Source organism: Chaetomium tenue (assembly GCF_020726465.1).
Source record: "Chaetomium tenue strain MPI-SDFR-AT-0079 chromosome Unknown F5144scaffold_5, whole genome shotgun sequence".
Lineage (NCBI taxonomy): Eukaryota > Fungi > Ascomycota > Sordariomycetes > Sordariales > Chaetomiaceae > Chaetomium > Chaetomium tenue.
In genome coordinates this window covers 184,824-211,739 of record NW_027117333.1, presented here as the reverse complement: position 1 = coordinate 211,739, position 26,916 = coordinate 184,824, and the positions used below count along the sequence as shown (strand labels likewise).

Genomic DNA, 26,916 nt, shown 5'->3' with positions numbered 1-26,916 from the left:
TTGGCGGGTGGAAAATGGGGAAATGGGAAAATGGGAAAATGGGACCACCAGACACGTCCATCACCGGGACGAGTCTGCCTCGAGTCTCCAAATCCCGAATTCCAGCTTTGTCAGACAGCGCTACAGCCATGCTTGGATGGATGGCCAGTGGCCCCTGGTTCCATTTTCCTCGGTTTCCAACCTGCACATGCATTCTTCACAGACCCAGACCGTGACGCAGCCATCCATTCCCCTGGAGCCAAGGAGCATGGTCAGATGGCAGCGTGAGAAGATATACCCAGGGGCTCAGCGAAATGTAGGGCCAAGGCTCTCCAATTGAGTTTGAGACCTTGAGATTTGTATAAAATGACCCTAGCCTCTACGACCCGGAAACGGGCAAAGATAAAGGAAAAGAAGGAAGAGACTTTACCAATGAATCCATGTACATACAACATAGTTTCATCTTGATCTGCGGCACCGCTTTCAGCATGTAGGCGATCTACTACTGTGACGCAAAGGTCTTTAGCAAGGGCTTGGTTGCGAATGGCGACGACTTGCTCGAAAATGACCACCGCATACCACTCCATGGACTCGCCGCCCTCCAGCGGAAATACATGCAAAAGGAGCACCCCGTCTGGGCTTATCGGCGGCTAGTTACCTTTAGTTGCCGGAGAAGTAGTCGCTCTGATAGACGCCAAGTTGCTTTAGCTGAAGCCACAATGGGTTCGAGGTAGATGGTGAGACATAGACGCTCAGCTTTGCTGCAGCCACGTCGCTTATGGCGGTGCGGCTGTCAACTGATTGGAAGTTTAAAAGGGTTTTAACAGCAATTAGCCGTCGGAGAAGACGTGAACGGTTGTTGTCCATCGCCGCATTTGCAGTGGCACAGCAGCCTGGCCGTTGATGAGGAACCGCGTTATTCAAGGGAAACTAGGTACCTCTGGTGCTCCCAACCTAAATCCAGTTCGCACTCAAGAGCCCCCTTCCGCGCTAGCCCATGTTTCTTTTGGCTGCTGAATATAGTTATGGCACTGTCCTCTTCTCTGTCTGAACTCGGTTCAGATCTGAGAGGTACACATCAACGACGCACAATTTGAAGCAATAGATCCGTACCTATGGACCCCTGACGCTGAAACGATGGCCAATCCTACGCCAGAAAGCTTGCCGTGCTGTCCCAGCAGCATCTTGCATTGCCGCACCAAACGACTAGTAGTAACACCATTCCTCCTTCCCTCAACTCCGACCAACCACCATCTCAAGAGACAACCGAGCCTCCATCCCGAGATTCCTCTGTACCCAAGTCGGACGGCGGAAGTCACAGCAAGCTGTGACACTTTTGCTACAATGTTGGGCTTTCGGGCCTATTCCTCGTCGGCAGACTATTCAAAGGGGATACCGACGGCAAAGAGTTGAAGAAAGTCGTCATGCACAGACGAAGGCGCATGGTGCTGCTGCGAAGTGTGATACACATCGTCCCTGCTGCCGCTGCCGTGCTGCTCCTCGCCTTCAACGGGGCGTCTCACTACATCGGTGGGGAGCTGGCGGGCTGGGAGGACCAGGATGACCAGAAGCTGGCCGCCCTGCAGTTCGCGGCGAAGGTGCACGAACTTTGGATGCTCTTCTCGCTCACATCGATTCTTGTCACGTACATCCGGAAGGAACTCGTGTTCGGAGACGGCGTTCCTTTTGCCGCCATTCTTTCTCTTAGCTAGTTCCACGACATGAGCTATCTTTGGTCCCGGGACCTATGGGGTATCGTGGCCCACAAATGGCAGAGCAGGAAGAAGATGGCGTCGCTAGTCTCGCTGATCGTCCTATGCACTCTTCTTGGTTTCACTGTCGGTCCCTCTTCAGCCATCCTTATGCAGCCCAGGCCCGAGGAGTGGCCAGCTGGGGGGACGTCGTTCTGGATCGACAGGAGTCTCGACGAACTCTATCCCACCACTATGAACGCCTCGGCCAGCATCTCCCACTGTCTAACCGATACAAGCGATCTGACCTGCCCCGCGGGGGATTGGCAGACACTCAGGCAGCTCTACTTCTCGTACTGGGGCAGGTAGCTCCAATGGGAACGATGCCCGACTTCGTACAGGTGTCTAGCCGGTACTCCCAGAGAGTCCTGAACTCCAAGGTCAGGGGGCCAGCCAACACCCAGAATGAGTTGCTATACCGTGATGCCTATACGCTCAGTTCCGTTGCGCTTGCTCCTGTTGCAGACGCCGCCGCCGAGTTGCTCCGCTTATGGATCAGGGCCGCCCGTATAGAACGGTCACGCCTGCGGCACAATTTGGATGTGATCTTCAATGTCTTTACCAAACAACCTATGGTGTTCGCAAGGTGCGAGTCAAGTAGCCCGACCGCTCCCGGAGTCCAGCTTCCTGTACTCAGCAGCATTCCCAGGGTCGTTGGCCTGGTTGAGCATGCTATGGAGGCACAGAGCCTGTCCTACGATGACGGCTTCGCGAGCTTCGCAGCGCTCAGAGACGACTTGGGCCTGGTGTTGAATGCAAGCGCAGGCGCTGGTAGCCTCCCGTCGATTTTCTGGATCGGCGACCCAGCTTTGCTTGAGCGCGTCAACGCTTCCATATCAGCCGTTGTCGCCATCCCGAGAGACGGGAATTCCCCGGCAGCGAGCCTCTACGGCTGCAGCATTACCGCTGCGCTGGGGGACACCGCGACGGAAACCCGGGCAAGCAATATGAAGGTCGTGAACGGCTGGCCGCAAAATTACACCAACAGCGGCATCTTCAACGAAGCCTAACGACCCATAGCGATCGACCCTGCCTGGGCGCGCTATCTCAACCCTCCCGACCCTTCCACAAGTTCAAGCGCGCTCGCGCAGATTCTGGGCTCAGCCGGGATGTGGAACGGGTCCGGGCCGGCCATACCGGGGTACGGCGAGATCATCATCGAGAACATCCTGACGACGCTCATCGCGAACGGCATTGCGAGAACCAACTACCACGCGGGAGTCCGCTGGGATCTGCTGAAGGACCCGGTCAACCCGGTGAACCTCTGGCGCGGCGGTGGTTGGACTTCCGAGATCCTGCCCCGTGGCGGCGGCGTCGGGAAAGGGGGGCAGGCATTCCACGACCCGACCAACACGACGGGCAATAGCCGATTCACGCTGGAGGTCAAAGCCAAGGGGTACGCCTATTCCGCGTCCGGGAAGACGCAGTTAGTTGTGATGGTAGTGCTCGGGACATACGTGGCCGTGGTGGTGGCGCATGTGGCGATCTCTCTCAGGACGAAATGGTCGCCGGCGGTGTGGGGGTCCCCCCCGGAGGTGGCCGCCCTGGCGCTGAACTCGGCGCCTCCGGCCGTGTTCCGCAACACGGGCGCTGGGGTCTGGAACCTCGACGTGCACCGGCAAACGGTCCGCGTCAGGGCGGTCGATGGCCGGCTGGAGTTGGTGTTTGATGGCGTGGACGAACGGAAAGGAACAGTGCCGCTCCCAGACACAAAGTATGGGTAATGAATTCAGCTTTTCTGGGCGCGGAGAATATAATGTCGACCGCTGGTTCCCCGACGTCGACTTTCCCACTAAGCCAAAAGAATAGCCCGCTGTATGCCTAGGATACTATACGAGGGCAGAAGAACACTACCATGTCCAGAAGTGTCAATGGACGTCAGGGGCGGCAGGTGTCTTCACTTCCAGGGGATGTTGCTACGGCCGACCCCGCCAAGATGTGTAGAAGATAGCTGAGGAATTTGTAACTAGGTAATATCCAAATCTAAGGCATCCATCCCATTTCTGATCTTGTTCGAGTTTCGGCGCTAACCATTTGGTTGGCAAGCCAGTGCGGACGGGATTCGATGTTGTGGATGTTATGAGTGACCGTAAGAACCGAATGACAACGAGGATGTCCACATAACATAGCTTGGTTTTCAAAAATGCCATGTCAAAATGACTGGGGAGTGGATGGCCCTCTGTGTTTCTTGTGAGGATCTTTGAACCTTTCATCGATAGTCACGCTCCAGATCCGGCTTCATCCCATCTCCCCAAGCACTTCACCACTGCAGCAGGCCAAGAGGTTATCATTACGGCTACACGCATCTTTGTACTGTCCGTTCCGACGCGATACATTTGAAGCCAAACTCGGAGTCCAAATTCAGAAAGTTTCGGGGGTCATTTCTCTGGAACCAATCCTCGGAGTTGGTCTCATCGCAGCGGTCGCAATGCATATCCGACTATGGACGGGTCATCGACCGGTTAATCTGGTAATCCGATCCATGCACCCAGTAGGCAGGTGGCCAGAGGGGTTGGTACCTTACTCACCTCGCGTGGATATAGCCTCAGCGAGTAATCCCTTTCCTCGGCCACGACGATGAACAAAGCCGTCGTGGGATCCTTTTGGCGTTCCTCTAACCCTTTTTACTCAGGTATAAAGAGACGGGGTTTAATTTGTCCTGCCGCGGCTGCCTTGCACGTGGTGGTTGCCTTCAGCTGAGGAGGAGGTTTGGCATACCCAATCGTCAATGGCACGCCGATCGGAGGGGTCGCAAATAGTTGACTTCCCTACTTAGTATTTATGGCAGCCCCTGGACGGCATCCGGGGCGAGGAAATGCAGCCTGGGCGGCGAGGCGCCAAAGAGCCGCAGCAGTTGGTCACGGAAATATCTCGGATGTCGCAGTTGGCCATCCAACTGAGGCCCCGTATAGGCAGGGATTCCAGCGTAGTAGGCGGCGCTCTCTGGAGTCAGGGGTTTCTCAAGAGGTTTAACGCTGTCCCGAGCAGATACTCTCCTATAAAATTCGACAATGATGGTACAGAGAGCGGGGCAAGTGGTCGCCAGGCGCTGGCACGCTCTCGCGACTGCGCCGAAGTGGGCGATGTTGGTGTTCCAGACCAAAGCAACATGCTGAAATTTAGACAAGGCGTCGGCATCGAAGCTTGCCAGGATCGCTACGGCGTCCACGGGGCTGCCCAGGTAGACAACCGTGTGGTGCAGGTTAACCCAATAAGGGCGGGTCTTTGCAGTTGAACCACCCGGGCCGTGAATTCGCTCAGGATAAGATTGTTTCAGCAGGCGCCAGGCCTCTTTGCAGGAGAGGGCTACAGTAGGTGGCGCGGTTCCGACGAAGGCCATGTTGAACACGCTCTTCTTCCTGTTAGAGGCAGGGCGGGGTACGCGAACAGCGGCCCAGACAGACGGGGCAGAGAGGGCAGCTTCCCAGATCAGGAAGCGAAGCTCGGGGGGTAATGCAGGGAAATAGTGAAATGCGGATGCGGATGCGGATGCGGACGTTGACATGTCGGCTGCAAGATGACAGGGTTTGGTCCTGGGCGAAGCGCGAAGCGGAGGTCGTTGTTTGGAAATGTTAACTGACTTGGGTTGGCAATGGGGGCGGGCACGAATGGATACTTAGGTACCTAGGTACCTTATATATATGTACCTACCTATCTTACCCAATAAACTCATACTTTGATGCGCTAACCCGTGAAACCCACCCCCTTTGTGACATGAAATTGGTCCGTCTTGCAACTTTGTCGTAGGTAAGCTATTTCAAGCCTTCGCCGGTCTGACTTTACGAAGACGGCAAAGTCCAAATTCAACATGCCTACCCTTTCGCAACCCTTCGTAGCGTCTCTTGCGCGGGCTCTCAACACGGCCCAGGTGCCCTGCGTCTTGTGGGGTCACTGCCTGCTCGGTCTCCACGGTGTACCTTCCATCGTCGGCGTAAGTACCTAGCACCCCCAAACCCCGAACCCCAGCCACGAAATCCAAAACATCAACAACTAACTGTGTGTACAAGTCGATCGACTTTGTGATTTCAGATGACTGCTTGAAAGCCGGGGCGGAGGCCCTCGCTCAATGCAAGGGCCTCGTGCCTTGCCCAGACCCCCAATCATGCCCCGCCACCTCCAACGAACGGCACTCGCAGCCTCCAGTATTCCACGCCCATCTCGACGACGGTCTGGAAGTTACGGCTGGCCTCTACTTCCAATCCGACACTCTCTGGTTTCTTCCACGCTTGGATGACTCGATATTGTTTCCGGCCAGCTCAGCCGACCTTCCGCCGTATTTTGCCCTGGCGTCCGATCAATTTGTTTTCCCGCCCTAGCGACCAGGTCGAGGGGCTGGCGTTTTCAAGTCGGCCACAGATGCCGTCGTCGCTCTCAGGTCTCATGCTCTTTTGGAGGCTTACATGCGACTCTATGCACGGGACCAAGGGAAGCGTGTCGGTTCCTTCGGCATGGCCATGATTGCCTATATACAGCTTTACGTTGACGCTGACGGGTTTCTGGATGCCGACCTTCTGCCAGAGCCATTCAGGAAGTTCTACAGAGAATTGCAGGAGGGCAAAAAGCCGATACGCCAGTGGATGTTGGAATTAAAGGCTGCTCTCGGAGTGGAGGAAGAGGATCCTGAAAGTGATAGCTGAAAATGCATGAGCATCTTACCAACATGAGTAGTATCGAAATACAAGGGACTTGAGGCATGCCTAGTTCAATTCTCTGGTATCTCGCTATCTAGCGCCAAAAGCCGTAGAACGGACAAACACATGCAGGGGTGGAGGACCACAGACCACGATTCCATACACTTATGTATGCAGATTGTAGCGTAAAGCTCTAGTAAAATACAACGCTTCTCTTCTAAGATCTAACTAATCGTACAACCGAGCTGAGGGTATCGTCTATAACTTCCGGTGCTCCTCTACGACGAAGGCGCCTCCCGGGTGGGCACCTCGGCGGTACCATTCGAGCCGTTCGCCTTGGCCGCAGCAGCAGTCTCATCCACATTCTTCACAATCACGGCGCGCGCCTCGTCCATGCCGTCCTTCACCATGTTGGCCATGCCCCAAACATCAAACGTCACCGCCAGGCCGGTGTAGCCCTGCTGGAGCATGAGCGGGATCATGGCGGGGCCTTGGGCAGCACTGTCAAATAAGTTAGCAACGGCACCGTACCGTAGGTATGTACCTAACCAGAAAAAAAGGCTCAAAACTCACCCAAACAACGGCTTGCCGTACTTGTGCGCCGTCGAGACAAACTTGGTCATGGCGTCGATGAAGGCCTGCGGGGGCGGGGCGCCGAGCTGGAAGTCGATGCCGGCGTCGGCGCTGTAGTCGCCGGGGCCGAACATGAGCGCGTCCACCTCGGGCATGGCCGCGATCTCCTCGATGTTCTCGAGGCCCTTGACGCTCTCGATCTGCGCGATGATGCAGATGTGGTTGTTGGAGTTCTTCATGTTCCACGCGTCGTTGGCGTAGAGCGACTGGTTGGAGATGCCCGGGGTGAAGGTCCAGGGGCTGAAGGAGCGTTGGCCGAGGGGTGCTGGGGGGTGGTTGTTAATTTGGTGATCAATGCCAGAATGGCAAAAGTGGATGTTGCAAAGGCGGTGTTACTCACGGTAGAAGATGTCCTTGACCTTGTCCTTGATGTCCTGGACGGTTTCGGTGTGGGGGATCACGAAACCGGCGCAACCGGCGTCGAGCGCAGTTGATAAGCTGACCTCGTCGTGCTTGGGGACACGACACACGACCAGCGTCTTACCCTCGGAGTGATGTTGCGCGGCATGGATGCAGCTGGGTGGGGTCAGAACCGTTGTAAATACTTCCTCCAGACGATGGTGCACTTACTCGTAGAGGGTCGAGCGGTCAAAAATGGCGTGCTCAACGTCCATCCAGATAAAATCGGGCTTGGCGGAGGCCATAACCTTTGTGACAAAAACACTGGGGATGCCCTGTGCGACACCAAGCAGCGTCTTCTTAGGATCCTCCTTGGCCTGACGAAGAGCTTCCCGCAAGTTGGCGGGGTACGTCAGGACAGCAGCGCGGTGCTCAGCCACGGTGTGCAGCTGAGTCTGCTGGGGGAACGGCCTGTCAGTCATGGTGAAGGTTGGTGTGTTGGGTGGTTAATTGAGAGTAGGGTAGTGTCTGGTTTGCAATGTTGCAGTGTTGAGAGAGATGAGAGATGAGAGATGAGAGATGGGAGATATAAAACAATAGTACACAGCAACCTATGGCCTGGCTGAGGTTTTATATTCATGATGCGCTGTGGAGAACACGCAATGCCACCTCGAGTTCCTCCGAACCACACCACCCATACGCGTTCGATAAACCATGCCTGGGCCTTTCATTGCGGAGCTCGGCTGACAGTTGCACCGCCTAAAAGCAACCCTATGTCGACAACTTGGATCTCTCCCAATACATTTGTGATCCAGGAGATCCACAGACCTTGTTGCGCCCGTCTAATCCCGGTCTTCATGCAAAAACTCCCCGGCCACCGGCTTGGCAGGCAGGCGGTTAGCGGACGTAAGCTGACAGGATCGGAATTAAGAATAGCAAATACCCGAATCCCCGGGAATTTGTCGATATGATTCGAGAAGCTGACTCGAGCTTGATCCAAGCTGATCAATTCATCACTCGGGGAATCCGGGGCGTTGCGGTCCAGTCGTTTACCTACATTGAGATTAGTAAAATGCCGCCAGAGCTTGCGTACCTATCTCCTGAACACATAACAGGGCCTCTAGACTAGGACAAAAGTAGTCTATATCCGTGCTACCCCCTGTCCAAATTAGGTATCCATCGACACCCCATTTCTAATCCAAGCCAAGGGTGATAAGGCCAATGATAGAAGATAGTTCGTACCTTAATTGGTCATTGGTGGAAGTGAGCAAAAGTAAACAAAACAATGCGTGAGCATCAGGTGTGACTGTGCTGCGCCGTGTTAAAGACTCAGCCTCCGCTATGCTCAAAGGGGCCACATTCTGGCAACTCCATAGCTAGGGGCGGCTTGAAGATTAGGCAGAAGCGAAGCTGAAGTCATCACAAAACGTGGAGGTGCCTTTGCCATCACAGGAAGGGATCAACGTGTTGAGATGTCAGAATAACGAATAAGGAGAGAGCAGACGGACATGCCAGAACAAAGCTCGATTTCATGTTTGAGCTGGCAAGGAGATATTTCCTTCCAGTTTAGATCCCGCTCTGGATTAGAAAGCCCTCGAAAAAGTGTTGTATCGAATCAACCTCGCCCAAAGTAGCAACTTTTGCAACATCTGGCCCATCGTTAGCATACATCGTCGACGTACCGCGAGAGCGCAACTCACAGTGATCCGGCCGCACAACAACTAGTGCGCCTTCCTCGGGGTTGACTCCATAAGCATCATATGCATGTCCATGCCCGGAGTTGTAACTCTCTTCGTCGGCGTACACTTTCGTTAGACCTACCAACCAACGCGCCCGAGTTAGTGGTCGACCCATAGTCGCTGGGAATGCATTGAGAAACCTACATTTCATTCCCCTCGTCCCCGTTACAGGTGTGAAAAAAATCGGAATCTCTTCCTGTTCGACCTTTGCCCTGTCCGACGCAATTACCAAAACCCGGTCGATAACGCTATCTGGGTAAGCCCCTGGCGGCGTAAACCGCAGAGCGGCTTGTTCCAATGCTTGAGAAACCTGAGATACGGTTAGCCGAACAGCTTTACCTGCTACTGTTGAACAACTAGCCTTCTCCAGTCGCGCCGCTATCTCCGGCTTCGACACATCCCCCGCAAACACCACAACATACCACCTCCCGTTCGCCGGCAGCCCCTTTACCAACTGCATGGCCTTGGCGTCGCAGAACCGCACAACCTGCGCGCTCGGAAACGCCATGCCGACCGTCACCTTGGACACAACTTCCCTGTCGCGCTCACTGATCGCCGTAACAGCCGAAGGATCGTAGCGCACCGCCTGCCCAGCGGTATACCTCCCCGCCTTGACGAACTGCTCAGCAACCTGCTGCGGCGACACGTGATTCTCCTCACGGTACTTAGAGTTAAACAACTTCGTAAACCCACGATCAAACTCAATCAACTCCGTCGCCGTGCGCTCCCGCTCCAGCACATACGTCTCGACCAGCTCGGGGCGCGCCAGCCCCTTGAGCACCATGCCCAGCTTCCAACCAATATTATGCCCGTCCTGCAGGCTAACGTTCATGCCCTGCCCCGCCTTAGGCGAGTGGGTGTGGCAGGCGTCGCCCGTCAGGAACACGCGGTGGTCGCGGTGGAAGAAGTCGGCGCGGCGCTGGCCGATGGCGTACGCCGACCACCAGAAGGTCTCGGCAAAGTCGACCGTGTACGGGTGGAACACCTTGCGCGCGTGGTTCTGCAGGCTGTCGAGGCTGATGTCGCCGACCTTGGCGCCCGCGGGGAGCTCGGTGTAGAAGCGGACCATGGCGTCGCCCTCGCGCGGCACGATGAGGATGCTGCCGGCGGCCGAGTTGATGACGCATTTCTTGCGGATGTCGGGGAAGTCGGTGCGTGGGTAGATGTCCATCACGCCCCAGACGGCGTCGGTGCTGTCGCCCACCATCTTGAAGCCGAGCGACTTGCGGATGATGCTGTGCGCGCCGTCGCAGCCCTGGGCATGTTAGGCTGTGTACCTGGGGGGATCACGATAGGGGATTACCTACCAACACGTATTTGGCCTGATAAATCTTCTCTTTCCCATTGTGTACCGCGCTCACCCTCACCGGATACGCATCCGGGTCCTTCGCCGCAGCGCTGTCCACCTCCAACCCCTTAACCTCACACTGATACTCCACCGGCGGCGCCGCCCCCAGAGTCCCCATCATCAACGCGTTCAACCGCGCCTGGTTCAGAATGACATGCGGCTGGTGGCTGATCGTCGTCTCCTTGTCCGCCGCATACCTCGTCCTCCTAATCCCCCCAGCATCCGGGTCGGGCGACCAAAAGGCCACCTCCAGCACATGGTACGCCTCTTTGAGCAGGTCCTCGGCGATGCCGAAGCTGTCGAAGATCTCGACCGTCCGGGTCTGCACGCCGTCGGCCTGGCCAACCTTGAGCGGGCCGTCGCGCCGCTCGAGGATCTTGTAGTTGATGCCAAAGCGGGCGAGCCAGACGGCGGCACACAGGCCGGCCGAGCCGCTGCCGCAGATGAGGACGTCGACTTTCTCGGCTTCGGGTGTCATGGTGCCGGTGGTGTGGAGTGGTGTGGTTTCGGAAGGGACGTCGGGACGTGAAACACGGATCCTAACCGCTTCTTAAGGTCATTTTGTCGCCGTCGCTGGCGCTGACTCAGGAACTCGCGAGTCGCGATTGTCATGTACCCGAGGCACCGCCTCACCCGTTCCGGAATGCGCAGATCTACCCGGAGGCCGGCGATTCAAGCTCAGCATAGGTCTGGGGAAGTGGAACGCCGCGGTGCCCGGCCCCGTTTCCCCGCATCCCCTGGCCCTCGGCTTTGGCGTCGGAATGGTGGGTTTTCTTAATTCCCTAGCGCCGCCGGCAGTTCTGGTAGGCGCCAAGTAGAAGGTGGCGAACAATTCACCGTTGAAGATAGTGGAATGCTTAAAAGTAAATAAAAGTGAGTTACATGTACTGGCTGTGGCGTTGAAAATAAAGTTACATTTGGTGGTCCTATGTTCAGTCTGTCCCTGCGGCTAAAGCCCCTGAACCCCTGAATCCCTCTGGGTCTTCCACACTTACGATATAATGTGCATACTTTTCACTTACAATTTACACGCAGCTCACCGCAATGAATCACAGACATCGTACAACACCATGCACCTTCGATCAAGTTAGTCCTCCCGCTCCGGCGCTCTCAGATCACCTCCCTTCTCCATCAGGCCATGCCGCTCCCCCTCCTCTACCAGCTCCGCGCCCACCACATCCTTCCTATCCTGCGCATCCACCCTCACCCCAGCACACCTCGCAACAAACTCACACAGCATCACCTCCGCCTCGTCCGCATTCTTGCTCAGCGAGTGATTATCCCCCTCAAACACCTCCAACATGCGATCCCCCGCCCCATACATATGAAACAACCTCTGCGAGCAGCCCACATCCAACGTATTATCCCCACTCCCATGCATCAACAACACCGGCCTCGGCCTCAACTTCTGAATCCCCTCCGCCTCCGCCGCCTGGCTCGCCACCGTCGCACACCCCACCACCCTCGGATCCTCCTCCGCCGCCGTAAACACCACCGCCCCACCAAACGACCAACCCACCAACACAAACCGATCCAAACCATACATATCCCTCAAAAACGCCATTGCCGCCCTCACATCCGCCACACACTGCTCCCTCCGCCCAGGATACCGATAATCCAACCGCAACGCCGGGATCCCACGCCCCAGCGTCGCTAGCTTACACGCCAGCGACAAGTAAATCGAGCTGGGCCCGGCCAGCCCACCGCCGGCGCCCGAGAGCAGGATGGCGGCGGTGCGGTGGTGGTGCGGCGGGAGGGTGGCCAGCAGGCGGGCGGTGCGTGGGGTGGCGTCGGCGGGGGAGGCGTCGGCGGGCGGGTTGGTGAAGAAGTCGGGCGGGAGGTGCAGGAAGCCCGGGACGAAGCCGCCTTCGGGGGAGTCCTCGACGTCGATGCTGAGGGGCTCGACGTGGCCCGTTTTGTGCGTGGCGCTTTCGAGGCGGGTCAGGTGTGGGGGGCGCGCGAGCCCGGCGTACTCGCGGATGGAGTGCGGTGTTTGGGCGTGGTGGGGGAGGAGGGTGGCGGCCATTTTGATGGGGTTGTTGTTGTTGTTGGGATTGATGTTGTTGAAGGTTGTTGTGCTAATTGCACTTACGCTTGAAGATGCTAGAAAAGCGGTGAGCGTCCTGTGGTAGGTAGATAGGAGGTGGAAGGTAAGCATTGAAGGAGTCCCAAGGTTTATGATTGAGCACGGGTGGCATGATGTCACTCGGGGGGCGTTCTCGCCATGGAGCGGTGATCACCATACGAGGAGCACACAATCACGCCACCGTGACGAGTGATTACCAGGAACACTGGCCAAGTCTTTCCTTCCAGTCCCTGTTACGTTTCTCTCAGTTGTGTGTTGTGGTGGGTGGCAGTCGTGGTGTGATTCAGGGGCCATGGTCGTAAGGGGTTTCCGTGCCAGAAGAGTGGACAAACAACCACCATACTAGTAGGCAAGTCGATTATGGTAAAGTCACTGTCGAGTCTATCGAGTAGTATCAATAATATGTCAATCGAGGTCAGTAAGGATCCCCAGTAATTACCCAAGAAAGCCAGTCTCAACCAAATCCATCCCTTCCCGTAACCTTTTATAGTGTCCACAACGCTTGAAACCCATTTTTGGCCAACATTTGGTCCAAATCCGCCTTCATCCCCGGAGATGCTCCGCCTGATCACCCAATACTCCCTCCAGCTTTAGGGCGGCAGCGGCGCGGCATTCGGCGGCCCGCGAGCCATCATACTCATTCGCACCGCACCGCCTATTGAGTTCCCTCAGCGCCAGTGCAATAAACTTAACCAGATGCTCGTCTTCCATGTCGGCCAACTTCTCCCTCGCACGCCTCCTCTTAGCATTGAATCCCTCTGGCTCCACAAACTGTGCCTTGTCCGCGCTCTCCCTCCGGCCCTTGTTCTGGTCCTCCACATTCCGTCTGACAAGCTCATCGTAGAGATCCGTACACAGCTCGCGTAGCTGCCGCGGCAAGAGCCCCCCCAGCTTGTCCTCCTCTTCGGTTGAGCGACCGCCACACCCCGTGTACGGGAACTTCCCGTTCTCGAACCGCGCCGCGAAGCGCGAGACATGCAGCGCGCGGCGGAAGAAGTCAAGCACGATCTCGTCGGTGATGTCGGGGAGTTGGAAGACGGCATCGGCGGAGAGGGTTTTGTTAGGGGCGCTTGGCGGGAGCGAGGTGTCGATGTCTTCCGGGAGTGGAGAGATGTCGATGCCGGCGGTTGACACGGTCAGGACCCGGAGGGAGCTCAAGTTGAGGGAGGATGGGGGATGTTCGTTTGTGATGCGCCATGGCCGTGACTTATAGGGATTCGGGTTTACGGACATGGCGACCGGCACGCGGACGACACTGGGGTTGAGGATGGCGGCCAGAGTTAACTGGTAACCTAGTTCCGGTCCTTCTTCGTCTGGTTCCGAGATAGGAAACACGGATGATGTAGGGGTGTCTATCCCGGGCTCGGAGTCGGAGTCGGAATCCCCACTGTCGTCGATATCGTAAGTGATGGCCGCGTTGTCAGAGGTACTAGCAGAGCCGAAGACCACAGCACCGCTATTGGATCTAAGTGTATCTACTCCAAGGGACGAGCCGCCCATGGTCGAGACACCTGCTGTCTCCAAACTGCTCAATCTTGGATTCAAGTCCGGGTATAATTTGTGGATCATTTTCGACAGCGCGTTGTCCTTGACCATAATATCAGCCACCGCCGTCGAAAGGTTCGCTCGGCCCATCGCAGCTTCGTCGGACGATGGACTACCAAACTGTCAGTATCATCCCACCGCACCGCTCAACCCATCACCCCCTTCCCCAGAACTTACCTCTCGAAGATGGTCAACAAGAACCAAACGGCCGTCCCAAAGTCCTTCACCCCCTTCATCAAATCCCACACCTCCCCCCTCCTCTCATGCCTCATCCACCTCACCACATCCACATCCTTTTCCTTCTCCTCCTTGTCCTTCCCCTCCCGCCCCCGAGAAACACCAGCCCCCACCCCCCTCTTAACCCCCTCCTCCACGTCATACAACCGCCCCAACTCCACCAACGCCCCCTCTAAGCAGTACAACACCAGCGCCCCAGCCCCCAACACCGCCGCCACCTGCCGCATCTCCACCAACCCCTTCCGCCCGCGGTCTATCCCATTCCACCTGCCCCCTTCACCGGCATCGGCACAAAACACTCCCTTCAGCTGCTCCACCAGCGACCGCGCATGGTTCAGGTCGTAGCGCACGCGCACCACACGCTTGTGGCCGCGTTCCTGCCGGCTGTTGGGGTTGGCGACGCCGTCGGGGGAAATATTGGAGGTGGTGGTGTCGGCTTGTCCCTGCCCTTCCCCCTGCTGCTGTCGGTTGTGGTGGTGGGTGTGATAGGGGGATTGTGAGGGTGGTGCGAGGCCGAAGGCGGGTTGGACGAGGGCGGAGACGCGCGTGATGGATTCGAGGATGTGGTTGAGGGCGGGTGGGAGAGGGGTTGGGTCGAGGTGCATCGTTCAAAGGGGGAGAGGGGTCGTGGTGGATCGGGAGATGGATCGCTGAGGGGTTTGGAGGATTCGGTCGGTCGGTTGGTCGAGTCTGGGGAAGCGGATTCGAGTCGGACTGGAGGGTGTGGTTCTCGTGGCGCTGACTGTGCCGTGGATAGGACAGGATGGCCCGGGAAGGGGGATGTTATTGTTGTGGAGGAGAGCGCACGACGGGGATGGAGGATGGATGGGATGGGCGCAGTCCGAGGTAATTTAGGGAGTTACCTACTAGTTAACTGGGGGAATGGGGATTTCCGCCGCCCAGGAATCTGCCGACGCACGCGTGCACAAGTTGCACAATCCGCACGGTGACCCGATCATGGGGAGGAGGGAGGAGGGGTTTCGCTGCCATGTTCTCCGTTCCGCCTTGTCTGACAGACACTGTTCAGCGTTCCATCACAAGACAGCTTGGCTTGCGTGGGCCGTTCAGCCCTGCCATTCCCATCCCCGCTCACTGCAGCCAGCTATTCACATCTTTCCAGCGTCGGGTGCATCTGCCCGGATGCAACGGTGGCGATCGTGGGGTCCAAACGGGAGTGCTGCTGGGTAATTTTACTGGCTGGCGATCCTCGCGCAGTTCAGGGGTTTGCAGCGTTGGTCCACCGGGATTTTCAGTTGGTTCTTTTGGGGAGTGAGTGGCTCCGTGAATTAATTGGATTGCTTGCCAAGGGGCTGACCAGGCTTGGTTCTGGAATTGTCCCGAACGACCGCTTCAACAGCCCTACGTCGTAACTAATTGTCGGCACCCCCAAGCGGTGTGTTGGATGTGACATCTTGTATTCGTATGGAAGTCAACTGGAACATATTTCACGCCTTGCACATAATCACCAGCGGCGGCTCTTGTGATCAGTTGTGGCTCCCGTTCCAATCCTCTGTCCCCTGCTCGCACACACGGTATAAGTTGAGTATCTCCCTGCCTGCCTATTATAAGTGTTTCACACCAAACGTCGCACATTGTTAATGTCCATCCGTGTCCTCTTCTCCCGCTGCCGACAATCTGTTCCCGAGCATATCGAACAACTCGAAGTGATGGCCCGTAAAAAGGTGTTGCGACGTGAGCCGGAAGCACTTGAAGCAGAGGTCCAGGCCGTGGCACGTACAACAATATCGCGGCCCGTAGATGTCCTAAGGGGTGGCCAGCGTCACGCAATTAGCAACTTTACACCCGAGACAGGCATATAAATCCCTAGAGGATAACTGGCGCCAGATTCCAAGAACACCGGGATGATGGTGAATCTGCCTATCGCTGGTAGGAAGAAAAGTAAGTACTCACCAATACGCAGTTGTCGCAATGATACGACAGGTACTCTCCCGTCATCGCCAACGCAGCGGCATTCGGTGGCGACCTCTCTTGTTCGCCCGCCAGTAGCGGCGGCGGGGGCTTCTCTGGGGTCTCTGGGCTGACCCTAACGAGCTCAACGATGTCGTCGTGGAAGCCGTGATACATGGCAACGTCGATGGGCTGCCAACCGCGTTTCGTCTTGCGGTGTTTGTCCGCCCCGTTTTCAAGCAGCAGTTCCACCATGGGCACGGAGTCCTGGCGGCATGCCCAGTGCAGGGGGGTCCAGCCGTCGTCGTCGACGTCATCAATCGCCTCCGGGTGCCGAACGAGGAGCTCCGCAGCAACGCTCATCGAACCTGACCCTGCAGCGAAGTGCAGTGCGTGTCGTCCTCCCACAGCCCTAGAAAGGAGGGTTACTTCGGGTGTGGTCAGGAGCGAGATGAAGGCTTCGTTATCTGCAACCGCCGCTAGGTGGATCGGTAAACGCCCGACCGCGTCTGGTGTTGCGGGCGTGACCCCCGGGGCTGCCCGGTCCAACAACATCTCCAAGGTGGGGACCAGGCCTCCGACTGCTTCTTTCCTCCGTGCGAGAGCATGGAGAACGGTACCAACGATACTTGCTATAATGACGAGGCTTGGTGAGTGATTTAGAAGCTCGGTGATCATGGCTTCCGTCCCGCGATCCAACGCCGCAGCCAAAGGCGTCCCAAAGTAACCGGCCGTAAGGTTGATCGCTGCCGGGTCGCGCTGCAGAATATACCGCGCCATGGTGAGGTACCGGTCCTCTACTCCGTCCATCCAGATGTAATTGGGTGTGGCCGCGGCCGCGTGTAGAGGCGAGCCGAAGTAAGAACTTCCGATGGAGGTGAGGGCCCCCTTGTCCAGCAGTTTCTGCACAATCTCTATGCAGGAAGGGCTGTCTGGCTCGCGGACGGCGGTTTCCAAGGGCGTACCATATTCGTCGTTACGTTTGTTCACGTCCACGCGATCGGATTGTATGAGAACTTCTGTTAGATGGAGTCTTCCGAAATACGCGGCATAGTGAAGCATCGTCCCGCGGCGGCCAACCTCCTCGTTGGGGTCCCAGTGACTGGCCTTTTCTAGTAGGGTCCGGATATTTTCCACATCGCAGTCTTGCGACACCAACCGCACCACCATGTCTGGGCTTGGTGATAGCGAGAACTGCGGCGACAGGGTTGAGAGGTGGTCAACCAGCATCCGAAAGATCTCGGGTTTAAACTCGGCCAGGGCCATATCCACTACTGTTTCATAGCTGACCGACTTGCCGGTTGGTACCTTGAACTCCATACTATAGCACGAACGGAGCAATATCCGAAAGCACTCTAGACGGTTCATGGATGCCGCGCGGAACCAAACTGTGTGACCTTTCCCATCCTCCGAAGATACGCTCGCGCCTGCGTCGACCAGAAGCTTGACACACTCACGCGCATCTTGCTCGACAGCGCGCATCAATGCAGTCGCCCCGTTGTTGTCGCGCACCTCTAGGTCGACGCGCCGGACAAGAAGTAGCCTCAGGAGCCTGGGCTCCGAGCAGAAGGACGCATGATGTATTGCGCCGTCAATACTCCACTTTGAATTCTTGTCGACGCCCGCATCCAAGACGAGGCCTAATACCTCTTCGTTACCCGACCTCGAAGCCCAATAATAGGGGAGCCCGAGCTGGTCGCGAGGGACAGACGGAAGCAGCATCTTCACTGCAGAGGCATTGCCCGGAAGACATGCAACCGAAAGGGGCGTCAGTCCGCGCCAATCCTGAACACTAGCGTCTGCTCCCTTGTCCAGCAAGCTCCGTATCACGCGGGGACGGTCCAGCTCGGCCGCCAAGTGAAGAGGTGTTATATTTTGGTCATCGCGGGCGTTGACCTCGATGCCCTCCGCTCCCAACAGTTCCTCTACGACTTCGTACGAGCCATGCTTAACCGCCGCGTGTAGCGGAGTTATGTTATCCTGGTTGGTATTGGCCGTGTTAACGCCCGCTCCGAGACGGAGTAGGCTCCTCACTGCTGGGAGCAGGCTATTCCTCACAGCCAGTGTCAGCGGCGTAAGGCTTCCCTTGGCGGCGGCATCGAGATCTACGGAACGCCGTTGTTCCGGGCACGATACTAGCTTGTCAAGAAGAACGATCGACACGTCAAGGTGACTGTCTTCCAAGGCTAGATGGAGCGGCGTTTTCCCCTCGTCGTCTCTGAAGCCTATGGATGCGCCGCGTCCAATTAGGGCCCGAACCGTCTCGACATAACCGCCGGCACTCGCCATGTGCAGGGGAGTCTGCCCAAACTTGTCAGGGGGATCAACTTGGGCGCCGGCAGCAAGGAGTTGCTCCACGGCACCAACGTGACCTCTCGCTGTCCCCAAATGCAACGCGGTTAAGCCTAACGCGTCGTGGTGGTTAATGCGAAGCGCTGGCTCCGATATTGCCACCAAGAGCTTGGCTAACAGATCGACATGACCAGAGCTGGCAGCCACATGCAGAATCGTTTGCCCCGCGGGGGACTGGTACTCAACCCCAGACTTGAGCCCCTCCCACAAGCGGTCAGAGGGAACAATTTGCCCGTTCGCAGCCAGGTCGTGGATCAAAGGCGGTTCGTAGTTGGCAGAGCTGAAGGAGGGGCCAAACTCGTACTGGAGGCTCTCTACGAGATCAAGGTCCCCAGACCGTACCGCATGCTGTACGAGTTTGTGGATATTCTTGCGTACCCAAGCGGGCTTGATTTGCACGAGGCCGCGCAACGCATCTCTGGATCCAGACTCGTATATGGCATCCAGGATGCCGTCCCCGTCCAAGTGCCCTCTCCCGTCGAGTACGCGGAGTGCATCCAACTTCCCTGTCTGGGCTGCAGCCAGCGCTAGGGCATGCCACATCTGCCGGCCCCGGACAGTTCGAAGGGCGCTAGCCTCAAATGCTAGGTCGATTATCTCCATCATTCCCGTTGAGCCGTGAGCGCTTTGGTAAGAAAACTCGCTAACCAACTCTTCTAGGCTTGGGGGTGCGAGATTTGAAGCTTCTAGCTCTCGCCACGCCACCGCGTCATGGGACGCCCAGTAGAGAGCCCGTTGTTGTATCCATCGACCGGCCCGATCCTGATCTGATAGGACAAAGTCGGCCATGACAGAAGCGATGACAGTGGTGTCCTCAGATAGGTTGAGGTGAGAGAGCCAATGTTCTACGGCATATCGACATAGCGGTGCCGCGGGCTGCTCCATCGAGTCACCATCCTGGCTTAGGTAACGGAGGCAATGAAGAGCCAGCTCAGCCTGCCCATCGGGGGCCCCTATATTTGGCTGTGTCTCCAGAAAGAGCTTGGGTTCATCCTGGCCCAGCCGGATGTGGGTGAGAACACGTCCGCAAATGTAAGGGCACGTTGAGAAAACAACACCGGTGGCGTCAACTTCTACAAGGCCGCACAAGAAATCCGCGAATATGTCCACCAAACACAAAGGTAGTGGCGCTGCGGTTGAGTTCCGGCATGAGTCAAACGCAAGGCTTAGCGCGGCTTCCAACTCGATCCGGGTCAGGGGTCTTGCAGCGTGGGTCATCCATAAGAGTCCAGTGCCCACCCAAGCCCTGAAGGTTTTGGGTATCAGGTCGGAGATCAGAGACGCCAACCCATCGTCTGTCTCCCAACCTAAGGACGTGTTCACTAGTAGCTCCAATGACAACAACGTGTGTTTCGCTATCAAGTTCGCGAGGAGTCGGGCCTTTCCGAGTTCAAGTCCGTCTCGGAGAAGGACGCTGACCGCCCTCGCCCGCAGTGCGGTCGGATCCGGGCCGCTATGCGAATGTATGCGCCACTCCTCGGTAAAGTCCATCTCGAGGGCCGCTCTAGCACCTTCGTCGCCGTGGCTGATGACTTTTTGCAGTACGGGCCACCGTTGGGGCGGGCCCTTGCTCGAGGAGATGGCCCGGACCACCAATATCTTACAATGTATGTTGGTTGTCTCCAACAAACTATCGACGTCGGTGAGCAGGTCCAGGAAGGGCCGGGAGAACTTCGCCTCCGGCGGCTGATGGATGATGATGCAGACGTGGCGCAGAGATTTGCTGCTGAACAGTCTCTTGAGAATTTGCCACAACACGGCCTCCTTCCAGTGGAAATTGTGGCTCTGGAGGGCCTCTCGGGCAAGTTTAAGCCATTGCCCGATATGGTTAAGGAGTCGCGGGCTGTGGGTGAGAATCTGGTGACACAAAGAGGCCATCAACTGGGGTTTAGTCAGAGTTAGGGCCTGAGGATGGTGGTGTGCCAGAGTGATGAAATGGTCGACTGCCAATGCTCTCTTGCTTCTCATCGAGGCGACAAGCGAGCCAGCGAGGATTGCGGTGTCATTGATAGCTTCGCCCACCTCCAGAACCATAACATTCTTTGCAATGAGCGTTCCTGCACGCTCCACGGAATCCTCAGGGAGTAGCTCGAGAGAAAATTCGGTGTCCACCCAAGGGGCAAAGGCACTGTCCAGAAGCAGCCAGTCGCAAAAGTTTCTAAATGCCGGTCTCGAATAGTTGTAGTGGCGAGCCGGTATGCTAAGCCCGTGATTTGAAAGGAGCTTGATAAACAACTGATACTCGGGTTGCCGCTCTATAAAAGTGGCAGTTAGTGCTGGTGAAGGTACATACATACCCAGCACGCGTACCCAGGCACCAAGCAAGGGATTGTGGGGAGCTGCTATAAGCTCAGGTAAAGAAGGAAAGAGCACGCACTGCTTCGGACGTCCTGGACTTTGTTTGCAAAAGCCGTCTGCGTAATGAGATCACGGAATTCCGCCAACGACTGGTAAGACCTGTGGAGACCAATTCGTACTTCTCTCGGCTGGCTCAGCGTGGCAGCAGCTTCCGGGACAAGCTAGGTAAGGTTCGGGGTCAGTGAGTCAGCGGCCCAGCGGAAGCAAAAAGGGAGCTAACCAGTTCGTATGTGGCTAGCCCTGGCGGCTCCTGGTAAATGCTGAGTAGCTCGAAATCGCCCGTCTCAAGAAGGGTTCTGAACTTCACTGTCAAGTCTTCGTGAAAAGCGGACAGATGTTGGAGTTGCTGTGGGAGCCAAGGGCCGTCCAAGGCAGTGGACCGTTCGTAGAATAGCTTCGAGAGCATATGAGTCCATGAACAATCCTGGCCGCAACGTTGAGGTGTTCCAGCAAAGACCTGGTACGATGGTTTGTCAGTTTTATCGGCCACAGCTAGTTTCAGGCGGGCGGGCAAAGAGGGAAAGATGAGTATAAACATACCAGAAGAGCTGTTCTCTGCAACACGTGCAGGTATTTTGAGTTCTGTGATGCTTCAAGCAGAGCCTAGTATGCCCCGGTTGGGCTTAGAATGCCATCACAGGTAACCCAGATTTGGAGCCAGCAAAATTACGGACCTGCTTTAGCACCGAGCCACCCAAGTCACGAGCTACAAAGATAACCACTATGTCTTCGGGCTGCTGCAGGGTATGTCAGTCCGCGGCGGCTGTGAGTTTACGTTGGACTTACTTCTTCATCCTCGGTCGTAAAGTTCACTGACCGCGCTACATGATCCAATAATTCAACTGCCAGGCTCCCTATCGCGTCTTTGGTGGCCGTTTCACCCAAGATCCTGTCATCCCTAAACCTAAAGCTTATCTTGTCGATGTCGAGAGCCGTGGCGATCGTCTTTCTGAGGGCTTCTACGGATGTAAGATGAGCGAGATTATCATAGTCGAAGCCAGCTTCCAGCCCATTCAAACCGCTGACGTTGACCAGGCTTTAGAAATATCTGTTAGCACACGCGATAAACACCCTAGACATCTGGTCTGGTGCCATTCACCACTATCCAATGAGCCATATTGTGAGTGTTTAGGGGGTGACGCACGCAACCCTGCAAGGAGGAGAAACCGTTGGCAGGTCCTGATCGAAGCGAGCGACCGGCTGTGGTCCAACTCTGTCTTCCGGTTCCTTGAAGTCGATCAGTGGATCCAGGACGGTTGTTTCCTTGTCACGGTCTTCATTGTTGCGGTTCAACCGCCGCCGCGAAAACAGACGAGTTCGACTGCGGCGGGCAGAGGGATCCCAGCTGAGCTGGCTACCGGAGCCATCCTCATCGTCTGATAGGCCCATTGGGAAACTCGAAGGAGGTGAACAGGTTTACAAATCTAAGATAACAAGATGGCCGTGTTGCACTTTCTGAGAATTGCTGGTGAGCGGGGGAAGTCAAACTCGGGCTGCCAGGGGATTTGAGGCCTGATTTCCAGTATTTGACAAGGCTCTGCGGAGTCATGCATAATACCACATGCATTCGGAGAGAATCAGAAAGGTGTGTAGTACAAAGCCCAATATCAGGTCCGGGCGCATGAGAGGCCCTTGGAGCGGCACCCGTGCCACCTCCACGCAGCAAATAATTCTTGACAATTATCTCCCATTCGCTATTGGGTGCAGCCAACGCGGGAACGATCCTGTCGCGGATCCCAAAACGGGAATTGGCTTCTCTGAGGGAACCTGTCGGAACGGATAGGACATCGGACCGACCTGCGCCAGAGCATCTCCTGTAACACATCCATGCCCTTTTAGTCCAGGCTGCCCATCCCCCCGCCTCACAGTCCATCCTGTTCAAGTAGCATGACACTACGAAAGATAACCAACATTTCAACCTCCAAAGTGCGCAACACGACCTCATGAGAATCCAACCTTCAGCCGACCCTGGAAAGGACCAGCCCACGTTGTCAAGTACCAGCATGGTTTTCCAGGCGTCGCCAATCAAACCCAATGACAGTGAACGGCCGGAACCTTTTCCATGGCATCACCCAGGACAGCGTCAAAGGAGGATGAGGGGTGCCAAGGCCCTGACCCGATCGTTGGACGAGCAACGTGTAAACCTTCTCGAGAAAATCAAGAAGGCCGGTAACGAGTGGCCTAACCAACCGGAAATCAAGGAGGCGGCCCGACCATGCTTGCGGGACGACAATTGGACCATCCTTCACTGGGTTCTGTGGCGGGCAGATCACGGCACCAAGAGTGGCGATCAATCCTGGAATCTCGAGGCTTCGCTGGCCTTGGTCCAGCTCTCGTTACAACTTGAGCCCGATCTGCTGCTGGCAAAAGATAGGAAGGAAGATACCGCCTTGCATAAGGCTTTGACTATGGCGAGCGACGCTGAGCCTGATCAGCACTTCACTTTCGAGCAACTTGCAAACCGGATGTGCAAAAGCGCTGGCGATGCTATGGTCAAGAAGGTGCTCGACATTACCAACTCCTTTGGAGAGACGTGTGTCCATATCGCCGTGGTCGGGCAGCTCGAGATCGCCAACAACCTGGTGCTGCTCTCAGACCCAAGGACGCTCTTGCGGCAGCGCCGTTCCGAACAAAAGGGCAGTGTCCAGAATAATACCGCCTTGCACGATGCCGTGGCATACGAGAGGAACATGACTGCAGAGGCCCGCTGCAAGGAGCAGGAGACATGCCCAAAGTGTTCCGAGGCCGAACACCAGATGTGGAAGAAGCGAGAGCGGGTGCTCCAACTGGTCAAAGACTTGATCCAAAAGGCCCCGAGTGCCTTAACCATAACAAATTCAGAAAACGACTCGCCTTACCGATATTACCTCGCTACCAAAGCATATGCAACAAGCCATGGAAATGCTGACGCCGGAACCCAGGGGAGGACCATGCAGTCGATTCCTGGAGTAAAAGAGGATGGGATGAAGTTATTTCCCCAGCCCAGAACCGACAACGCCCCCCTGCCTGGTGGCTTACAGTTCGGTACGAAGACGGAAAAGCCAAAGCCAGACCAGCTGCTCGGCGGCCACACCAAGGCTTCCCTGAAGGCGGAGGACGGAGGATCGGAGGGACCTGACGAGCCAACAGAAGAATGTCCGAAGCCCGTTCCATCTGACAGCATTGCCGCAGAGGTGGAAAGGTATTTATTCGAAGGCGCCTTTACGCTCGGGGGTTTTGAAAAGGCGTGCGAGTGTTTCTTTGGGAAGGTCGGCGGTAAGTTTCCCGCTTTTCTAATTACCTACCTCCCTACCTACCGGCACGTGGAGTCAAGATATTAGGTAATTTGAACTGACATGGCCTGTTTTGGCCCTACCCAGACAAGAACTACAAGGATCCAAACTTTCGGCCAGGTCACGCCCTCGGGATGGGGGAACAGAAAGGCTATGGCTTTTTGAAACCCCCCAAGATCATGTCGCTGGTCGATCTCATCGTCCCTGTCACGAAGCCTGGGCCACAAGAGCCGAAGACGGCGCACAGGTCGCTTGAAGAGAGCCAGCAAGAATTCAGGAATCTATCTCGTACACTGTGGGAAGAAGACATGGATGCCATGCGCGGCGTCTTCGAGATGCTCGCAGACAAGGGGGTAGAGAAAATCCTGAAGCTGACGGTCACAGATGACGCGGGCAGGCCCTGCAGCGACGAAGTAATCGCGGACTGCATACGTGACTTTGATGTTAGGTACCTTGACTGGAGGAAAGAAGATTTATCAGCCCACACGGTCCTCGCCGCGGCTCCAAGGGTTGCCGAGCTATGGCTGTACTCCAGCAGCAGGAATGCCGTCCTCCAAGGTTGGTCAGCAACTGACGGCCTCTGTCACTTGCATAAGGTGGGTGTTTCCAATATAAGCCTCAAGAATTCCTCGAGCTAACCAAGTGCTCTCTCGTTATTTACACTATAGATGACGACTCTCCATTTACGGGCACCCTGGGTGAGACGGGCCCCGGGCTTGCTTCTATCGCGCATGTGGTTTCATCCACAATACTGACACTTGTCTCTATTTATGAAAGGGCTGTGAGAGTTACGAGCAATACTTCGAGAGCATCCAATCGTTCGACACAAGGCTAAAGCGAAACATTGCTGATTCGAGGGTTAGGCGGGTTCTCCAATGCAAGATGGAGACCTCCAGACACCATCTGGTATATGAAGAAACCCAACACGAGAGAGAAAGTCGAGAGCTTCAGAGTGTCCGGGAACATTTGGCCGAACTCAGGGCGGAGCGCAACGAGGTTCACAGGCTGGGGATCAAAGACGAGCAGATTGCGGATACTGGGTCAGATGTCGAGCTAGCAGAGGAGATCGACGTATATGAAGAGGAGGAGGGCTATCTGGCCCAGAACCTGGATAAGGCTCAGAAGATTATGGAAAGGTACAGAACCACGATCGAATCCACGGCGAAGGAATGCCGACAGCTGGATCACGAGGTGGCAGACTGGCTCAACACACGAATGCAGTCTATCAAGTTCCCTGGAAACAAGCGAAAGAGCCACATCTCAACGATGGAGGACCTAACTACAGCTATCTTCGAGCCAAGCCCGTACCCTCCTTTACAGGGGAAGTCACTTCAGGGCCACCATCACACCTTCTTTCCGCTGAGCCACGGCAGCGTGGCATCCAATTTTAAGCTTATGGTGGCCATGGATGACCCTCCCAAAAAGAAGACAGTTGACGATGCAGAGATCGCATTGGAAGAGGTTGATGAAAGAGACTCACCTACGTACGTGCAGCCCCCCTCCCCCCCAAAAAAGAGGACAAGAAAACTCCGAAACCCTGGACTCGTCACACCACTACTAACCGGGCGCTCTATTACTTAGGACGCACCGATGGCTTGATAGCGTCGACGAGTTTGTCAGCAAGCTCCCGTATGACGGTGGCCGCGGAGACGAGACGGATTTCCGAGTCAAGGTAGCTTTGATCGACGACGGTGTAGATGCCAACCAGGACATCTTCACAGATATGTTTGGTCCAGAGGGTTGGCCGGTCCTAGAGCCAGGAAGCAAGCGTTACCCCTTTTACAAATCTGCGGCCGGACACGGCACCGAGATGGCCAAGTTGATACACAGGCTGTGCCCCAAAATAGAGTTGTACGTGGCCAAGCTGGGTGATTGGACCGACAAGGAGAGGGTAGAACGGCTGGGAGAGAGATCGACAGCTGAGAACGCTGCAAATGTATGTAACTCCACCCCCCACCCTCATCCCTCGGTGCCCATTCTCATTCCCTGTACGCTAACCACGTCCTGAACCCCGATTATCAGGCGGTAGATTGGGCAATTCGGCGAAATGTGCACATCATCTCAATGAGCTGGAGCCTGGTGAAGGTGGACGCAAACAAAGAGCAAATTGCCATGCTCGACAGCAAGATCCAGGAGGCTGCCAGAAAGGGAATTATCATGTACTGCGCGGCCGCGGACCAAGGCCAGTACGGGAGTGACCTGGAGCTCTACCCGGCGAGGGCAGACACGAAGCACGTGAAGGCCGTGGGGTCCGCGAGGGAAAACGGTGCGGCTTCTACGTCTGTGGACCCCTCGCAAGTCGAGTACCTGTTTCCGGGCGAGGAGATCGAGGGGCTGGGGAAGCGAAAGGGAAGCTCCGCAGCGACAGCTCTCGCCTCGGGTCTCGCCGCGCTGGTCCTGTGTTGTTTTGAGAAGCAGCTCGGAAAGGGCGGCTCCAGTCGGATTGCGAACCCGAAGAACATGCACGAAGTCTTCGAGAAGCTCAAAGGGAAGGATTCAAAGTGGGTGGATGCAACTCGGCTGTTCAAGGAAGGCAATACCATTGAGACTGTGGTGAAGCTCTGTACGAAGTGGATTACCTGACCCAGTGTGATCACTGCGTTAGGCTGGGGTGGTCTGAAAGGTTCCCGCGGAGAGCTAAGCATGTCGGAAATAGGATGGTGGTTAGACAGCTAGATAGGTACTACAGGTAGGAAGCTATTTAGGTAGCCAACATCTCGGTCTCAGCAGCTTCCACG

The 26,916-nt window shown here is 56.2% G+C and overlaps 9 protein-coding genes across 9 annotated transcripts; 3 read left to right on the top strand and 6 right to left on the bottom strand.

The window, feature by feature from the left end:
- Positions 1-1,317: 1,317 nt before the first annotated feature.
- On the top strand, positions 1,318-3,454 carry F5144DRAFT_651715 (uncharacterized protein; the record flags this gene model as incomplete). Its single annotated transcript, XM_066793039.1, has 4 exons — positions 1,318-1,658; positions 1,692-2,035; positions 2,080-2,683; positions 2,822-3,454. The coding sequence occupies exons 1-4, from the start codon at positions 1,404-1,406 to the stop codon at positions 3,452-3,454; spliced, it is 1,836 nt and encodes a 611-aa protein (XP_066640767.1). The 5' UTR covers positions 1,318-1,403.
- Positions 3,455-4,265: 811 nt separating this feature from the next.
- On the bottom strand, positions 4,266-5,324 carry F5144DRAFT_271469 (uncharacterized protein). The gene has a single exon (XM_066783619.1). It carries the CDS (start codon positions 5,233-5,235, stop codon positions 4,510-4,512), a length of 726 nt encoding a protein of 241 aa, XP_066640766.1. The 5' UTR covers positions 5,236-5,324; the 3' UTR covers positions 4,266-4,509.
- A 74-nt stretch (positions 5,325-5,398) lies between these two features.
- F5144DRAFT_534940 (uncharacterized protein) lies at positions 5,399-6,367 on the top strand (the record flags this gene model as incomplete). The annotated part of the gene is given in 3 exon segments (XM_066787023.1): positions 5,399-5,661; positions 5,738-6,031; positions 6,047-6,367. 3 exon segments carry the CDS (start codon positions 5,539-5,541, stop codon positions 6,365-6,367), a joined length of 738 nt encoding a protein of 245 aa, XP_066640765.1. The 5' UTR covers positions 5,399-5,538.
- A 165-nt stretch (positions 6,368-6,532) lies between these two features.
- On the bottom strand, positions 6,533-8,308 carry F5144DRAFT_575663 (Pyruvate/Phosphoenolpyruvate kinase-like domain-containing protein). Its single transcript, XM_066789086.1, has 4 exons — positions 7,565-8,308; positions 7,335-7,510; positions 6,935-7,259; positions 6,533-6,862 (listed from the first exon to the last, which is right to left on the bottom strand). The coding sequence occupies exons 1-4, from the start codon at positions 7,813-7,815 to the stop codon at positions 6,640-6,642; spliced, it is 975 nt and encodes a 324-aa protein (XP_066640764.1). The 5' UTR covers positions 7,816-8,308; the 3' UTR covers positions 6,533-6,639.
- Positions 8,309-8,542: 234 nt separating this feature from the next.
- Positions 8,543-11,270, bottom strand: F5144DRAFT_575661 (FAD binding domain-containing protein). Its single transcript, XM_066789085.1, has 5 exons — positions 10,380-11,270; positions 9,434-10,327; positions 9,217-9,382; positions 9,034-9,150; positions 8,543-8,982 (listed from the first exon to the last, which is right to left on the bottom strand). The coding sequence occupies exons 1-5, from the start codon at positions 10,896-10,898 to the stop codon at positions 8,900-8,902; spliced, it is 1,779 nt and encodes a 592-aa protein (XP_066640763.1). The 5' UTR covers positions 10,899-11,270; the 3' UTR covers positions 8,543-8,899.
- F5144DRAFT_575658 (Alpha/Beta hydrolase protein) lies at positions 11,271-12,554 on the bottom strand. The gene has a single exon (XM_066789084.1). The coding sequence runs from the start codon at positions 12,444-12,446 to the stop codon at positions 11,508-11,510; it is 939 nt and encodes a 312-aa protein (XP_066640762.1). The 5' UTR covers positions 12,447-12,554; the 3' UTR covers positions 11,271-11,507.
- A 495-nt stretch (positions 12,555-13,049) lies between these two features.
- F5144DRAFT_651707 (uncharacterized protein) lies at positions 13,050-15,031 on the bottom strand (the record flags this gene model as incomplete). The annotated part of the gene is made up of 2 exons (XM_066793038.1): positions 14,229-15,031; positions 13,050-14,163 (listed from the first exon to the last, which is right to left on the bottom strand). The coding sequence occupies exons 1-2, from the start codon at positions 14,891-14,893 to the stop codon at positions 13,050-13,052; spliced, it is 1,779 nt and encodes a 592-aa protein (XP_066640761.1). The 5' UTR covers positions 14,894-15,031.
- A 525-nt stretch (positions 15,032-15,556) lies between these two features.
- F5144DRAFT_651701 (uncharacterized protein) lies at positions 15,557-22,295 on the bottom strand (the record flags this gene model as incomplete). Its single annotated transcript, XM_066793037.1, has 27 exons — positions 15,557-16,051; positions 16,200-16,332; positions 16,372-16,406; positions 16,449-16,663; positions 16,694-16,783; positions 16,817-16,955; positions 16,998-17,128; positions 17,162-17,303; positions 17,334-17,390; positions 17,421-17,435; positions 17,469-17,549; positions 17,586-17,623; positions 17,654-17,739; positions 17,770-17,995; positions 18,035-18,331; positions 18,371-18,477; positions 18,508-18,523; positions 18,560-18,684; positions 18,724-18,740; positions 18,774-18,860; positions 18,927-20,803; positions 20,926-21,067; positions 21,127-21,300; positions 21,447-21,461; positions 21,581-21,643; positions 21,720-21,942; positions 22,051-22,295. 27 exons carry the CDS (start codon positions 22,293-22,295, stop codon positions 15,884-15,886), a joined length of 4,944 nt encoding a protein of 1,647 aa, XP_066640760.1. The 3' UTR covers positions 15,557-15,883.
- A 278-nt stretch (positions 22,296-22,573) lies between these two features.
- On the top strand, positions 22,574-26,910 carry F5144DRAFT_534928 (uncharacterized protein). Its single transcript, XM_066787022.1, has 6 exons — positions 22,574-24,161; positions 24,266-24,774; positions 24,847-24,876; positions 24,956-25,662; positions 25,760-26,114; positions 26,201-26,910. Exons 1-6 carry the CDS (start codon positions 22,850-22,852, stop codon positions 26,759-26,761), a joined length of 3,474 nt encoding a protein of 1,157 aa, XP_066640759.1. The 5' UTR covers positions 22,574-22,849; the 3' UTR covers positions 26,762-26,910.
- Positions 26,911-26,916: the final 6 nt, after the last annotated feature.

What these genes read in the sequence shown, in the direction of transcription:
- F5144DRAFT_271469 (XM_066783619.1), bottom strand. Translation starts at nt 5,235, where the DNA reads ATGTCAACGTCCGCATCCGCATCCGCATCCGCATTTCACTATTTCCCT.
- F5144DRAFT_575663 (XM_066789086.1), bottom strand. Translation starts at nt 7,815, where the DNA reads ATGACTGACAGGCCGTTCCCCCAGCAGACTCAGCTGCACACCGTGGCT. An exon ending in GACCGCTCGACCCTCTACGA is followed by an intron (nt 7,511 to 7,564) that starts GTAAGTGCACCA and finishes GACCCCACCCAG; the next exon opens with CTGCATCCATGCCGCGCAAC. An exon ending in GGTCAAGGACATCTTCTACC is followed by an intron (nt 7,260 to 7,334) that starts GTGAGTAACACC and finishes ACCACCCCCCAG; the next exon opens with CACCCCTCGGCCAACGCTCC.
- F5144DRAFT_575661 (XM_066789085.1), bottom strand. Translation starts at nt 10,898, where the DNA reads ATGACACCCGAAGCCGAGAAAGTCGACGTCCTCATCTGCGGCAGCGGC. An exon ending in ATCAGGCCAAATACGTGTTG is followed by an intron (nt 10,328 to 10,379) that starts GTAGGTAATCCC and finishes TAACATGCCCAG; the next exon opens with GGCTGCGACGGCGCGCACAG. An exon ending in GGGGACGAGGGGAATGAAAT is followed by an intron (nt 9,151 to 9,216) that starts GTAGGTTTCTCA and finishes GTTGGTTGGTAG; the next exon opens with GTCTAACGAAAGTGTACGCC.
- F5144DRAFT_575658 (XM_066789084.1), bottom strand. Translation starts at nt 12,446, where the DNA reads ATGGCCGCCACCCTCCTCCCCCACCACGCCCAAACACCGCACTCCATC.
- F5144DRAFT_534928 (XM_066787022.1), top strand. Translation starts at nt 22,850, where the DNA reads ATGAGAATCCAACCTTCAGCCGACCCTGGAAAGGACCAGCCCACGTTG. An exon ending in TTTCTTTGGGAAGGTCGGCG is followed by an intron (nt 24,162 to 24,265) that starts GTAAGTTTCCCG and finishes GGCCCTACCCAG; the next exon opens with ACAAGAACTACAAGGATCCA. An exon ending in GATGAAAGAGACTCACCTAC is followed by an intron (nt 25,663 to 25,759) that starts GTACGTGCAGCC and finishes TCTATTACTTAG; the next exon opens with GACGCACCGATGGCTTGATA.